The following is a 16,783-nucleotide window of genomic DNA, read 5'->3' on the forward strand; positions in this document are numbered from 1 at the left end:
CAGTGATTATTTTAAATAGACGTCTGCAGATTGTTTATAATAATCATAATTAAAAAATCATTTGAATCATGCTAATTTGATTCCCTTCTCTTAGGTATTTGAATGAGAAAATACTGCATCTATACTGTATTGCATTTTTCCTTCAAATCTTTTTTTTTAATACGTTTGTAGAAAAAGCTTTCATCTTCTTAAGAAAAATTCAAAATTACTACGAGAACTGAAAAATCTGGATTCCCGCCAATGGTAGGTAATGTTTACTAAACACACCATTGATAGGGTTAGTATTCCCAAAGAAAGAATAAGTACATCACCAAAACCAAAAATTAATTAAAAATGCATGTGCTAGCAATACAAATATTGGTGTGAAAAATGGATTGTTTGTTTCTGAAGAGTTCTGGGGCCTGAATGGACAAGCAGTTTTCGTTGCACTATATGCATAGAGTTCAAAGTCAGTAGCAAATTGGAAGAAGACACAGCAGCCTCTTTCCTGTTTCCTTTAGCTGAGAGGGGAGGGAAGAAGTCCCAAAATTTTTCATGATCTTGGCTTAACTCACATAAAGGACTATTTTCTGCAGCACAATCCCTGTGTCAAGAGCAGTATTTTAAGGAGTAATCTCTATACAACTACTCCACAGCCAGATAGTGGCAGAACAGAGTTCTAAACATTATGTTTTATTTTTCATCACTTGACATTTCGAATAGCTATATGTCTGCAGCATTGCAGAGTCCTGATTTTCTTGTGTCCCAGCAATTTTCATACCAAATCCACTAAGCTTGTTTTCAAAGAAGCCAACTGTCACTGTCAGCTTATGCAAAACTCAACTCAGGACCTGAAAGTCAATAATATTTTTCCTTTCTTATGTATCATCACCCTATAATTAAAATTCTGTAGGTCAAATTATGCTCCCATTAACACCTGTGCAATCTTACTGTCTTTGGCAAGGTTGCACAGATGTAAGTGATTAACCAGGTAATTGAACTTGGTCATCAGTTCTTTTGCTGATGCAAGCAGGGAATAGACAGCTCTGCTCCCTGAACTGTGTTGTCTGCAGTGTGGTCATGGGGGAAAAAATGGTGAAAATACATTTCTGTGACTGAAATTGAGTGATGTATTTGCATAAAAGAAGTGGACAAGTTGAACATGGTCACCTGTTCATAGATTTTGCGTGCAGGTGATCTAAAAAATAATTGTGAGCTGAAACTTCTTTAACTTTTGTTTCTATCAAATTACAGCCGTGAAACTCACAAGATTGCAGTGTTTTACATTGCAGAAGGACAGGAGGACAAGTGTTCAATACTGTCCAATGCAAGGGGAAGCCAGGCATATGAAGATTTTGTTGCTGGACTGGGCTGGGAGGTAATACTCATAAATTTAGGCAAGCTAACATACTTGAAGACCTGCGAAAATCAATGTAAGCTGGTTAAAATAGGTAAATGGAAAACAAACTGCTTCTATCACTGCATATTTTTTAATTATCAAAACAAAAGAGATAAATTTTAATGCACACTGATATTTAGCAGTACTTAAAAGATCGCCTTTTTAGCAGAATTCTGTAAATCCACATGCTACTTCTGGATGAATGTAACCTTCCTGTTCCTGTTGGACGGGTTGTGCTGCAGTGGCCATTCCTGCTTTCTGCATTATTAAGAGCTATAGCATAATTTTACCTTAATTTTATGTGGTCTGACCACTTACCCAATCACAGGACTGCATTGTGAAGGACAAAAATGATTGGTTTTTAGCTTGCATTATTGAAATGGTGTGTCAGTAACCTAAATGACATGAATATTTATGTTTATTAGAAATATATAATAGTTGCGTTTCGTGTTTGAAGATTTAAATGGCACAAGGTCTACAGGGAGAGTTAGCATCCTCAGTTTCACTGATGCAGTTGGGAAAACAAACGAGCTTTTGGATGCAGGCTTGTCTTCAGAGAGGCATTTCTTCTAAATAATCTTCTAGAATAATTTCTTTTAAGGTTTTTCTTTTTGTACATATCTTCAATTCCGTTTGCAATTTTTCTGATTGTTTGTATTTTCTCTGTACTTTATTGTTATTTCTTATGGTGTATGCTATGAGTGGGCTTGTTAAGCCACGCACAGCCCTTAGAGCAGCTGTGCACGACAGAATGCTTTTGCTTCCTTGCTGCTGTTTGCTGGAAGGAAGGTAAAATAGCCACGTAGATGGCGACCCAGTACCTAGCTGAGAGATGTTTATTTTTAGTAAATGTCAAGTACAGGAATGGGAAACACAGATCTGATGCAAAGATCACAAACCGGCAGGGGAAGACTTCTCTTTCTCTGAGATGGCTACAGAATTCTAGAGTGGTAAATTCACCAGGTCTTGATATATAAATAAATACCGATTATTCATCAGTCTCTTAAAGTTATTTCTAATTATGACTTTCAATCAATCAGGTTGATCTTTCGACACATGGTGGGTTTATGGGCGGCCTGCAGCGCAATGGCAGCACAGGACAAACAGCACCCTATTATGCTACATCTACTGTGGAAATCATTTTTCATGTGTCTACAAGAATGCCATCAGATTCAGATGATTCACTGACCAAAAAGGTACATAAATTGCTGTGTATTTCAAAACGTTGTCTGTAGTCTTCAAGTGCTTAAATTAAACTTTAAACTGAAAACAGATTGTGCTAACTGGTCTTAACAGGCCATCTTTGCTGTGCCACATGGTGCTCTGCAGCTAGATTATCTGAATTAAATGGCAGCTAAATTCTGGATTCTGAAACACAATTAACATTTCCATGGTAGCCTCAAATACCACCATTAGTAATAATATTAGCAATAATTTCATTTGTATGTTGTCTGCCTGCCAAAACTGTTGTAGTTTGGTAGAACAAAACAACCAAATGCAGCATAATAAAACCTTACAAATAATTTGTCCAGTGTGTAACAGAAAAGAAGTGAAAGAGAAGTGACAAGCATAGTACCAAAAGCAGCCAGCTGATACTTGAAGCCATTATCCAGTTATTCACAATTCTGACAAGCAGACTCTGCTTCAAAGATGGCCAGATCCCAGCCCAAAATTTTATTGGTATCAGTACTTAATCATTTGCCTTTCCTGATGAGGAATGATTTGAGACTATGGTGCTTGCCAACTGCTGCTTAGAGTCAAAGAATATTTTAGGTGCATACCAAAGATTTGCCTTTTTAATCAGCATTGGCATCTTGTCCTACATAAATTGTTAATGTGTGTTAATAATGCTACTACGGCTGTCCAGTCTACCATGTGATGCTATTGTGCTCTGAAATTTATCTATTAAAATGTCACTGGGTGATTGTATTTGTTGTCCAGTTAGTTTCAAAATAACATGTGCTGCTGCTTGAAATAAAAGGGTGGAATTTCTCATTACCGGTCCTGAAAACTTGCCTGGCATTTAATAGTAAAGCTAGATCCCTTCTTTTTTTATTGTGATATGTAATTTGAAAAAGTAGTCAACAAAATTATGTGTTTCTCTTCATGTATGCAACTTATTATCTTCATATTACTGGATTTACATGGCTATGGAAAAAAAGTAATCTGAGTACTTTAGGGTAAAGAAGTGGGGCTGTGGTACATATTAAGAGGCTGTGTAGTCTCTATCACTTTACCAAGGTAGGACTCTTTGTATTTTCCTTGTTCCTGGCCAGTATTTATCTAGCTGCTAGTTAAAAACTCCACTGATGAATGCTTTACAGTTTTCCTAGGGAACATATTCCAATGGTCCACTTTCTGCACCATGAGACAATTTGTTGTAGCATCTACTTTGCTTCAATTTAAGCCCATTTATTCTTCTCCATATCCATGTGGAATAGGGTAACAGATCATTTTGCAGCAGACTTACTAATGTTTGAGAACTGCTACCATGTCTTTCCCATTCTTATTTCTCCTACACAAATTGTCGTTTAGTCTAATCTTCCCTTGTAAGTCAAAGCTCCTGGGTTTTATGGAAGCCTAGCAAAGGTAGTGAAATACCTTCTAGCTGTTGAGTAATACATCACCTCAGAGAGAAGAGAGCGCAGTCTGACAGAGCTACCACAAGGGGAAAAATGGGTTTCAATTGCAAACGGTCTATTGTACTAATTCTTCTAATTCCCACCCACGTTAGGGATTAACACAGACATGGAGAGAGTCTGGTTATTCTATTTAATTGTCTTCCCTACGTTTGCTTTAAGAGTATTTCTTTGTGAGAAAGAAAAAGCAAAAGCATTTAGTAGTTGCCAGCCTCCAAGTCTTGAAGCGCTAGGAAACAAGGCCAGCCCCAGTACATATTATCTACAGAAAATACTGCAAACCAATTGCTTTAAGACTTTAAAAAAACCTCTTAATTCTGCTATAGGAACGGAACCTTGCAGGGATCAAACTGTATATTCCTGTAAAGGAGGCCAGAGCTCTGAGCAACCTAATGGAACTCGGGAGCTGGCTCCGCTGTAAGCGGTGGGTTGGCCCAGGTGACTTCCAGAGGTCTTTTTAAACGTATAATCTTCCATGGTTCCGTGCTTCTGCACAAAACAATTTAATTTAATTTGTCACAGCTCTTCTGTAAACAAGCAAGTATTTCTGTGCAAATTAGCATAGACTTCTTCACAAATTTTACAAAATAGCAGCTAAGAGTGGAGGCAAGATGTATTTCAGAAGTGCTGTAAAATTTCTGGAAGATTGATAGTTCTCTCATTCTTTGAAAACGCTGATGGATGAACTGGCCTGCATTTGAAGCCACTGTTTTAAGCATGAGCATAAATCCTCACCATTTCTAAAGACAACATTAATCATCCTGCAAGAACTCTCGTAAGACAAAATGTGTCAGCTTCTTCAGACGTCACTCGCGCACCTTAGCTGCAGGAGCCCTGTGCTGGAATACCGGATGGCAAGTACATCCCTGCTTCAGTGAGAAGCTTCTCAGGCCACATATGTCCCACGTCGATTTTGGCAGCCTTTGCGTGTGCAGACCACAAGTGGTGTGTGAGCTGGAAAAGAAACATGTGCCTGTCTGCGACACACTCTTAACCAAGAGGGAAATCTATTTATTTTCCCTCCCCGGCCAATACGGTGCTTGGGAATTCTGCAACACCTGGTTAGCGGTTATGATCAAATGCATTGTTGCTTCCGAGACCATGGCAACGCTCAAGATCATCGCAAGTGTTTTAATATTTCCACTTGCTCACTGAACAGTTAGTACGTGCTGGACCAAAGTCCTCACCTCAGATTATTGGGACAGTATGTCCGGGTTAAAAAGATTATATTTATTACTGCTTTCCATTAAAGCTGCATTTTCAGAGCAGTGTGTGAGAGGAATGCACATTGCGATGTTGTCATTCAGTACCTGCTCTGCTTTCATTTTTGCTGCGACAGAGCATTATGTGGTGATAGAGGCCAATATTGCTGGGAAGGCAAAATTTTATCCTGTTGCCACTCCAGATGCAGTGGGAGCCACAACTTTTTTCTTGCTTTCCCCTTGCTTCTATCAGATAGTGATGCATTGATACTACCTGGGATCTAAGGTCCCCCTTACCTCTGAAATCTTTGTCATTTCTGTGGTTTCTTCTCTGCTTATTTTGCCTACAGACAGGCAAAAAGAATTCAATACCAATCAGCGTGCTTGGCTCGCAAGCTCTGGAGCTGAACAGAAGGTCTTACCACCTGCTGGCCAAGGAAGTAGTACAGCAGGCCATAAATCCTGTGGGCTGGGGAATTAAGCAGATGCAGTAATTTTACTTAAATATGTTATTATGGTTCTTTATTTTTACTGAACGCAAGAGGATGAATTAATTTCTGGTATGAATTCACAAGAATAAGTGCACTTCCACTGAGGATGAACTTGGCCCCTTATTTTTGTGCAGTACAGTTGTAATTTGCAGTTTGTATTCTTGTGTTTGACATATATGCTGACATATTATATTGTTCATACAGGGAGAAAAAAGAAAGAAATAAACCTCTCCAAATAAGTCTTAGCCCTGCAAGAAATCTTTTTTTAGTGGAATAATCAAAATTCAGCTGGTATCTTTTGCTGCTGTAAGGTTTAGCATCATTGGTTCTAAACTTTTTTTTATCTGACTGTCTTGTGACAAGAATGAAAATCAATCATAGTAACAGCATCCTACCGTCCCCTGTCTTGTTCTGCCTAAATTGTAGCTAGCGGTTTCAAAATGAGCTGCAAAATTTTTAAGTGATTTATTCCATCTTCTCTATTGTCCTAGCAGAACTTTTTCAATTCAGCAATCTGGTTGCAACCCCATACTGAACTCTTGCTCCTTCGCTGCAGAAATTTGTTAGCTAGAGCTAGATTAGATTTTTAGCAGCTAATCTAACTGCTGTAGGGGTTTGCAAAGTGGGGACAGAGCTGTGCTATTGGATTTGTCCAATTCATTTGACTCCAGGACTATAATTGCACTTATGTCTTACAAGGCTTTTATAGCCTAGGGCTGGCGAGCAGCAGAAAAACAAATTGGCAGTGATACAGTAAGAGTGAAAGGGAATGAAAGGCGCACATTATCAGTCTCCAGGCAGCACTGTTCTGGCAGGAAGTTTCTTGGTTAATTTACAAATAAAACTTAGATTTTAGGATGGGTACACTGTCAGGCAGACAATGGGGATGTCAGGCCCGACTGTTACTTAGCAAAAGTAGCAGCCATGCCTCCCCAAAAGCAGAAATTCTTCCGTCAAACAGACGACCCCTCTCTGGAGCCAGCTGGCTGTGTAATGCAATTAGCAGGGAAAGGAGGTCAGGCCACGAGGTGTGTACCGTGACCAGTGCCGGGGCGGCGTGTTGCCTGGCAGGCAGCGCGCAGCCCACCCCGCGCGGGGACCCTGGAAAACTTACTTGCTCAAGCGAAGGGCGGCGGCGGGGCCGGGCCGGGCGGCCTGGGGGGTGCCGGCCGCGCTCCGAGGCCCGGGTTGGGGCTGAGGAGGCGCAGGGCGGACACGGTTAAGGGCGGCGTGGCGCGCCTCGGGAGCCATCCACTGCCCCCGCTCCCGGGCGCCGGGCGCTCAGCGTAGCTGCGACACCAGGCCGTGGCTGCGTCTCAGCGCGTGCGGCTGGGGATGTCTGTATTTTGGTCCTGTTAGCAAAACTGCTCTCCTTAGGTGCCGGCTCAAGATTCATGCGCTCGCAGCTCACTCGGGGAGGAGAAGCAATTGCGATTTCAAGAGCTGCCTTCCCTGAACAGTTGTAGAGATCATGCAAGTCAGCAAGAAACCTAAAAAAATCTGACTGCTTGCAGTTGACTTGTTCCATTGTTTGTGTTTCCTTTATAATATTCATCTTATTTCCTGGCTGCTTTGGGATTTTTTTTTAATGCAGTATTTTTTTTTTTTTTTTCCTTCCCCCACCCCTAACTGTATGGAGAGCTTAGCATGGGACTCTGGCTCCAAATGCATCGTCTGTGTTGCTTTGGACGTTTAGGCAAAACTTGCAGATGCCCTTCAGGCTGCTGAGTCTACCCCACAGCTTGTCTTTTGAATGAGCGATACAGGAAAATAACAGCTGGTTTATTGTCACTGAGAAGATTATAATAACGTTTTTTATCAATGAAATGGATCTTTCAAGAACAAATGTGTTTGATTAGTACCAATTTTGTATTTGTAACATTATACCTTATAAATGCAATGAATGTATGACTTCAAAACAATGACAGGTAGTAACTCAAGCTTTAAAATTAGTTACTAGCATGCGATGAGGATTGTTGCAAAGGTAGTAATTTATTATCTCACGATGTTTGCAAGATTTTGAGCTCATAGCCATCACTTCCTGTCTGAAACAAGCACAGCAAGCCTCAGTTGGTCTAAATTCTCCCTGTTTACTGAATTTTGATCTGTTGGATGTGTTATGTGTTTTGGGATTCTTCAGTATGAAAAGTATTTTAATATTATCCAAGTAGTTCCTTGTGATTTAAAAAGGGTCTCTTAAGCGGTATTTGGACATATTTTGATTGCCATTTTTATAGCTGTACGTGCTATTTATCACTCCAAAAGCAATAGGAGGCAAGGCAGGACAGAGCCTTTTCTTCACGGTTTGTTTTTGTAGAAAGAGCTGTGTTCAGTTTGTGAATTGCCCTGTGCAACTGGACAATTAATTGTGTCACCTTACAGAATTGTTTCCGTATTTATTTGTTGGGCTTTTTAAAGCAGAGGTTGCTAAATACTGCCGTTGTGAGCTTTCTCTGTGCTGCAAAGCCAGTGCCAGCACTCACTCTAGTATCAGGATGAGCTGGGTTCAGCCTGATAAATCGTGGGCGCTGTGTACAAATGCATCGCCGTTGGGCTGCTCTGAATACAGCTGGTGTGAGCTGGGTCCTCCCTTCGCTCAGCTTTCAGAGAAAATGACAGCTCGGCTTCGACTGTGTGCAGAGTAGCCCTGCCAAACACTTAGATCCTTGGTGTGTATAACCTGTTGTGCGTCAAGTCTGGTAGCCAGACGGATTTGGGGGGTTTTTAAGGCTAAACTTTGCATCTTGCTCTCAGTCACTTTTATGGTGACCTAGCTGCATCTGTTGCCAGAAAGTGAAATCAGGATTCTGTCATACAGTGAATGGCTGTGTGGTTTTGTATGAATCAGTCCGCACTGTGATATTATTAACATAAGTATTTTCTTGGATGTTACTTTATTATTACTGAGCAATTAAGAAAATACAAGGGAGTGCACAGAAATCGGGACGACCATGAGAACAGTAATTTGTACTGATTTTTGTACATGTGAGAAGCTGTAGTAATAGCATTTTGTTAACGTTTTCATGTTGTTATAAAACATAGGTGGTTTGTACTTTCTTCAAACAGAATTAAAAATGTCTTTTATTGGTAGGTGTAAATAAAATACAACTCCGTCTTCTCAGTTTGTTTTAAATGAAACAGAATCTAAGTATGAATTTAGCTTTATTTTACTCTGCTAGAGTATAAACTGTAAGCAAAGTTCATAGTTTAAACTTCTTGATTCTCATAATGCATTATGTTTTTGCCATGTTTCTCTTAGAACTAGGGTACAGGTTGCCACCCAATATGTAGAAGTGAAAGTCTTTAGTTGTAAAGGTGCTCCCTGGCTCTGAAGAGAGAAAATGCAGTGGTACAATATAGGCTGATACAAGGCATGTTGAGATCACTTGGTTGTTATTTACCAATGAAAATCGCTACCTCTATTTTTTTTCTTTCTTTTTACTTCTTTTTCTTTTCCCCCTGCACAGAGACAGCGAAGAAGGCAGAGCTACGTTTTGGTTTCTTTGTTAGGTCTATTGTGCACATTGTTCTAGGGGCTAGCACCAAATTGGGCGGGGGGGGAGTGTTTTAAGCTTTAAGTGGGACTTAAATTCTCTTTATGCTTTGGGCTGGCATTCTGCATGTGGATTAAATTTTAACTTTAAAGCTTACAGTTGAAACTATTGTGTGTAGCTTGTACATGATTGCCAAATACTTTTTGCCATCTGTTAGATCACCTCCAGTTCCTCCAATAACAAAGCAAACACAGAGGCTTTCAGATGCATTTTGTATATGTCACATTTAAATTTTATCCATATTTTGTGCAGCTCTGCTCCAAATAAAAAATTAACTCCCATAGTATTTCCCATTCTCTAATTCACGTTGCCCATATATTTTGCTTACGATTTCAAACAAAAGTACTCTCCAGACGGGGTCAGCAAGGACATATTTGTAATATAATAAATTCAGGAATAGTGGTTCACGGTGGAAAGTTTCTTGACACTTTGAGTCAAGGCATTTCTTATTTCTGTGACAGCTACCTCATTTTACCTAGAATATGATGTTCTCTTGGATAATGTTTTGTTCTAGTAATTCAGATTTCCATCTTAAATTATTGTAGGTAATGTACATTTACATATTGTGCTAATGGCTAGTTTGATAATTACTTAATTAAGCCATCAGACAACAATGAGTTCTGAATGAAGCAAATTATTTAGCTGATCTTTTCATGAGCAACTGGATAAAAACAATATTTTAACTTTTTCGGTAATGAAATATTTCTACTATTGAGCATTGTAATTCAATTTGTAAGCCATGACCCCTCATAAACTGTTGTTATCACTCTGATTAATAAAGAGCCAATTTGTTGTTGCAGCTTCGTCACTTGGGAAATGATGAGGTTCACATCGTCTGGTCTGAACACACCAGGAACTACCGCAGAGGCATTATACCAACAGATTTTGGAGATGTTTTAATTGTTATTTATCCAATGAAGAACCACATGTTTTTCATAGAGATAATGAAGAAACCGGAGGTATGTTTTGACTGCTTTATTGGATCTATGGTACGTGTTATGCAAGTGACCAACAGTTTTGTTGCTTAAAGAAAGCTCAGTGGCTTAGAGCTTGGGGTTTGTTTTGGTTTGTTTGTTTTTTGTTTTTTTGTTTTTTTGGTTTTTTTTTCCAGCAAATACAAAATATAGTCTATCCATGTCAGTTTAAAAGTATGCTGAGCAATGAGCTTTTATTTTAAAACTGGAATTATTAATTGCAATCAAAACGGCCACTAATTAATTTTATATTCATGTTTAGCGCTTAAAGAAATATTTCAGAATTCTCAACCTATAGGAGTTACTGTACAAAAAACAGTATTTAAAATCATTGTGAATTTCCAATGTGAGGCAATAAAAGCAAAATAATAAAGGTAGAAGTTCCTCATTTGCTATTAATTTGCCTCATACAGCTTGGTTACTGTTGTACATATGGTACGGTGTATAACCTCATGTGTTTTTGAGACCGTCATCATAATCTGACTCGGTGGGATGATGTAGGCATTGGATATCCTTACATCAAACAAAATATTTGAGGTTTAGTATTTTCTGTTTAAATCATTGTTATGCAACCACGTTTTAGACATTTTTTGGAAAGAATGGATTTTTTTTTCGCACAATGTCAGGGGTGTGTGCATGTCCATGTGTGCACATGTATAAAAAAGCTGCTTTGCTAAATGCTTCTCTGGTACATTATGGATGCAAAAATGTATATGAGCTGTACTTTAAGAAAGTAATCAGTGTGATAAATACCATTTCCCCTATAAGAGGGACAGTATTTGTCCAAAAGAATAACCAGCTGTGGAAAAATGCATACATCAGATGACATGTTTACCAGCTGTTTACAATATTTTTTGAGTTGTGAATGACGGAGCTATTGTGCCTTAACAGCCAGTGGTTTGGCAGCAGACATTTCAAACTTGAAATTTTTTTATAGACCAAAATAGTGTGTGTTTTCCTACACTTGAGTTTGAGCTCTGCAATTTACTACTTGGGAATTTTAGCTTTTACTGTTCCATCAGGAAAATCAGAATTCAGTGTTATGAACATGCTTGAAAATTCTGTGAACCAATAGAGAAAAGCTATGTCATCTTACATATTAGTCAAAAATACCCAACGGGCAGAAAGAATAATAGCTAACTGGAAATTTAGTGTTATCCCTACATTTAAAGTACAAACCATTACAATGTAATAAAATTAATCCAGACATTTCCAGGGCAAGTGTGGCTGACCTTTTGTTCACCAGCTACTGACCTCAGGGTGAATGAAAGAGGCTTGCAGAGAGAAATGTCTGTTGTTTGGCTTCAGTCCCTGGTATTTAAATTGCATTCCCTAATCAAATGAAAAGGCTGTCCTCTCTATCAGGTTACAGAATCCATGGCAACATTTGGCCTTTTATATACATAATGTTAGCCTTTTTGTTTGCATCTAAGTAGAGACACCTGGAGCAATGTTAACATTAACCGATTTAGCATTAATAGCTTCATTATATAAGAATTTCTGATCAGATAGCTGTTACTTTTGTTATATTGCTTCAGCTTGTATTGTTTTCATTTTTTATCTCCCTGCTTGGCAACCGGGCAATGATTTGCAAATTTTTTTTGTCTTGATTAATTAAGCAATATAATTATCAGGAACCGTGATGCAGTCTTTGCTCGACAAAGCTTCTGAGAGAAGACAATAGTAAGTCTGTTAGTGTGAATGCATTCCACGCGTCACAGATGCATGAGGATATTCTGAACAATGAGACGAAAAGCTGCCTGCAAAAGAGGACAAAGAATGCCAGGCAGACTCTACACACTGCACATACCGCCAGGGACATACTGCGGGTTCCCTGGGACACAGATGCCTCGTTAGATTGCAGCTAGTCATCAGAGATTAATTCTCAGCCATTTGGTACAATAATTTACCCATTCCCCACTCTTTTAACTAGTGCTGCTTGCTATAGAGGGGAAGTCTTTGTGCTCAAAAGGTTTATTTAACCTTGCCTACTTTTACTGCGTGCAACAGAAACAATTATTTTTTTCTTGGAAATTGTAATGAAGCAGGTGTTTGCAGTGGGCTGAATATTAATTTTTGTTTCATGGATAACTTGCGTTGACGTTTGAAGCACCCAAGGAAGCGGATATTTACCTCTGCTATTTTATTTTTTCTTTTTTAATTGTCAAAGCGTCGTGTCTTTTTTGTAACCGCTCAAAACCGTGTTTTCCTCCAACGCGTATTTAATAGCAACTTACAGAAAAGTACTGAGCAGGGAGCACGTCCCCGCGTGCTCCGTCGCTCTCCCCCCTCGAACTCCTCGTTCAGGCAGAGCCCCCGACACAGATGGAAGCTGACGATATGCGAGTTCCATTGACTTTAATGACCCTCGGCACGGCCGGTAGGTCTGCTCGGGAATTAAGAATTCCGAGCTTTGTGTCCACGCGGGGGCCCGGCCCGGCCCGGCCCGGCCCGGCTGCACACCCCCCATACCGCCCGGCGGGGAGCAGCGAGGCCGGGCAGCGACGCCTTCCCTGCTCTCCGGAGGGTTTGGGGCGGTGGGGAGCCGGGCTGGGGCAGCGCTGCGCTTGGGCGCGGTTGCGCTTGGTTTTCTATGGTAACGTGAAATCAGTCGCTCTCGTACAAAGCCATCCTTTGCATTATTTTCTTTTTTTTTTTTTTTTCTCCCCATCTGCCGCTGCGTACCGACTTTGGATTGTGACAAACGTGTGCGTTTTGACAAAACATGTGCCTAGGACGCAGTTCAGGGAATGATCTGTTTGGTTATTTGAAACACGCTTGAAAAAAGCGTGTTTCCCAATTGCATGGAAGTCACGCCGAAGAGCCCTCACTGCACTCCTATCTCTACGGCACGGAGACAGCTCCGGGATGCTACAGCAAGCTCTCAGTTTTCAGGGCTCACCTTCATTAGCCTACTTTGCTGCTTAAAAGGAGTTTGAGAGGAAAGTGTGGTTAATTGGAATTTGGCTATTAAACTTTCATAGAAAACAATTATCAAACTTTTTGTTTTAAAATGTCAGACAGATTGGAGATTTTTGTTGGTTAATTTTATGGAGAGGGCCCACTGAAAGATTTTTTTTTTTTTAAATGTGAGCGTATGTATATATGTGTATGTATTTAAACACATATAAGGTGTATAAAATATACACCCCTTGACTATATTTTGAGTATATACATTCTATAATAGTGTGTTAAGCAAACCTACCACACTATCTGGACTCCAGGTGGTTTTGAAACAGTGAAACAAAGTCATGTAAGCAAAAACTGCTTGTCCAAAAGCCTGACAATTAATTTCCCTGTACAGCAGCATATGTAAGTGCTAATCTGACTTGGAATATCTGCTATTAGTATGTTGACATAATTTTAATACTAGTAGGTACTTAACCTCCTTATTTGTACTTATATAAAAATAGTTTTACATTTTTTTTCCTCCGTTTGTCAATACTTGTAAACAGAGTATGTGTTTAAAATTTCACTTAGAAATGTTATCACTTAGAAGGAAAAAAGTGATGATCTACAAGATTATCACTTTGGTGGCATAGATTTTCTTCCTGTTACCTTTCTTTCCAGCTGCCTAGATAGAAATGCCAGCATAAAAAAAAAAAAAAAACAAAAAAAAAAAACAAACAGGCATAAACCACTGTGGAAACATTGTACACTAATCTGTTTTTGGGGGGGTGGGTAATTTATTTTAAGTAAAGGAATGACAAAATAACTGTGTGAAAAGACAGCTGTCATTTGCAGATGTTATATTAAAACCAAATTTCTTCTGTAATTCATTGCCACTTCTAATTAGAGGAATTCCCTAGATACAGGGGATTTATATTATTCCCTTTGTCCATTTATTGAATGACTGTCACAGTCACCCACAAGCAGTTGCGGAAGAATAATAGAGGGTATTTATTTATGTGATAAGCCTCTGTACAGATGGAAAAAATCCATAGCTTAAATATTGATAATTGCTGCTAGCTTCTGTTTAGGGTTTTGGTTGGGGTTTTTTTTCATTTTGAGTTTCTGAAAGGGAAAAGAATTTGACTACTCTAAATACGAAAATTTATTATATGTTTAAACATTTTGACATGGCAAAGTCTGTTATGTGTATGAAATTCTGGACTATTTTCACTTTTTATATAGTGTCTCTTTTACCCTGTCTAGCCTTTATCTGAGGAGCCGTAGGTCACCAAATGACATTATGTGGTGGTTTCCTCTGGAGGTAACCCTGAAGGAGCAGCGTTTTAACACCTTGACATGCTGTGCCGGGATAGACCTGTTCGCGCCTGTCCCAGCCGCGTTTGCGGGGGGCTGCCTCTGAGAGGTGGTGGTTTTCCACCATCTCCTCTGCTTTTCCATAGACCTCGTTATCTCAGATCAGGGATCAGCACAATGTTTTGTCTTGGTTTTACTTTTTTCATTCAGTGAAGTCCATGGAAGGAGTTTACAGAGGATTATTTGAAACAAATACTTCTTTGCAAAAACTCCTGACAGTGTCAGATTCAGCCAGTGAATTAGGATGTCCTGTTGGGTTGCAAGACAGAAAACAGCTCTTAATATCTACTCAAAATGGAATATGGATTTCAAATTGATAGATGAATTTGCTTCATATGTATAGCAAGCTCACGTTTACCCAGTTGAATATTCTGTGAAATGTGCACATACATGTAAAGTATAATGATACCAGTTACGGAAAATTTTAAAAACTTGAAGGGAAGAATAGGGGAATAATATCACACTGAAGGTTTCGGTGTGGAAAACAATGTGGTCATACTGTTTTATGGCAAAACAATGTACTGGTCTTCTGTAATGGGTCTGATGGTTATTATTGCAAATGTCAGTAACGTAGTGCAAGGTACAGACTGTTGTGCTAGCAAGGCTACCGCCCGACCGACCGTGCTGACCTGGCTGGTGGCAGCCCCGCCGCTACAGCCCGGGGAGGTGCTCTGTGTCTGTGTTCTTCTGCTGTACTTGGGGGACTCTCTTTGTGCCCATGATCTCGAGAGGAGGCCCTAGGGCAAGCTAACGCTTGTAACAGAGTAACTCCACTGTCTAGAGCAGGGCAGTGTGAAACATGCCTCCTCTTGCCTCCTTGGCGCCTTCCTCGAGCAGTAGATGCCTTGCTGTGAAAATCCCCCAGGAGTTGGGCATGTTGTTTTGGTCTGGGATTTTGGAAGTTGCTCCCGTGCTCTACACTAACCTTTCAGCTTCTGTTGGTTCAGCTTTACAAGCGTTGTTTTTATTTTGGGGTCCACAGGTGCCATTTTTCGGTCCTCTCTTCGATGGAGCAATCGTGACTGCAAAGCTGCTGCCAAGCCTCATATGTGCCACGTGCATCAATGCCAGCAGAGCCGTCAAGTCGCTCATCCCACTCTACCAGAGCTTGTATCCTTTCCTTCCACTGGGACGAGGCTCCCCTGGGTAGGGTTCTTAATTCTCGGTGTTCTTCTGCAGAGAGGTAAGCTTTAGTGAAAATCCTTCCTGCTTGGCTTTATTGGACAACATCAAAGCTTTCTTCACATCAGGCCCAGTGTTTTCAGTTGTTCACACCCAGTGGCCATCCAGTGTTTTCAAAATAAGATCATAACATCGCAAGAGTGTTCTCACCAGCAGCTTCAGTCTTGCTGGTGGTGGATTTGGGCCTGATGCTTTGAACTGTAAGTAACGCTAATACTCCATTTTCTTTCACGCTAATAGGAGTTACCTACAGTGTGTATTAGGCTAACACGCAGAGCTCAGTTGTATTGTTATCTTATTCAAAGAAGTAGTTCAATTGACTTTATTGGGACTCATTACATTAATAAGACAGATGGGATTTGGCCTCAGATACGGGTGTTGAATTCCAGTTTTATTCCAGCCATGTCTGTATTTGAGCATCTTCAGAACATATTTTCTAGCAGTTGCTGGAAGATACCTAGTTGGTATGCTTCTCTGTGATAGGAACTGTAGCACAGACTTTTTTTTATTCTTGTGTGATATACAGGCTAACAGCATTATTACTGGTTTTCACTTATCCTAGGATTTTCTCATAATGCCATAATTATGCTAGAAACACTTCATAGTTTTTGTTGATCATATCACTTCAGGACCAACACTCACTGCACTTAATTTTCTCTGGGTAGCTTTTGTTTTGAGTATTTTTCTAACCATATGACTTTGAGGAAGAGTTTGTAAATGAAAAGTTTTGATCTTCGAAAGGATGTTGATTAGGTAGGTTGAGTTGCACATATTTAAAACACAAAATATCCTCAAAATACTGGGGGGTTTTTTTTGTTTGTTTTTTGTATTTTTGGGGGTTTGTTTAAAGGCTAAATTTTATCTTTGCAAAAGTCATCAGAAATTAAAAGTAGCACTGTGGTTAAATAAATTTTTATTTTATTATCTTCATTGTGCACTCGCTTTAAAACAAAGACAGTTGGTGGTTATTGCGTAAGCAGTTGAATGCAGTACATCAGCTGCAAAACCGTGGCAGTACCTAACAGATGATTCAAAACTTGCCAGGTTTTCTACTTTTGTCTCATGAGAGAAATCTAGCTAATTACTGAAATTCTTCT

General features: G+C 39.7%; 1 protein-coding gene across 4 annotated transcripts in view; it reads left to right on the forward strand.

Moving 5' to 3' along the window:
• The window catches only part of RALGAPA2 (Ral GTPase activating protein catalytic subunit alpha 2), a 166,326-nt gene that overhangs the window by 69,823 nt on the left and 79,720 nt on the right, over positions 1-16,783 (forward strand). For all 4 annotated transcript variants that reach the window (XM_042789382.1, XM_042789380.1, XM_042789383.1 and 1 more), the window contains 5 exons: positions 172-243; positions 1,234-1,357; positions 2,419-2,574; positions 10,065-10,223; positions 15,487-15,614. In XM_042789382.1, the coding sequence (XP_042645316.1) occupies positions 172-243; positions 1,234-1,357; positions 2,419-2,574; positions 10,065-10,223; positions 15,487-15,614 (639 nt within the window). The remainder of the gene's footprint in view (positions 1-171; positions 244-1,233; positions 1,358-2,418; positions 2,575-10,064; positions 10,224-15,486; positions 15,615-16,783) is intronic.

Source organism: Tyto alba, unplaced genomic scaffold, assembly GCF_018691265.1.
Source record: "Tyto alba isolate M040663 unplaced genomic scaffold, T.alba_DEE_v4.0 Super-Scaffold_16, whole genome shotgun sequence".
NCBI classification, from domain to species: domain Eukaryota; kingdom Metazoa; phylum Chordata; class Aves; order Strigiformes; family Tytonidae; genus Tyto; species Tyto alba.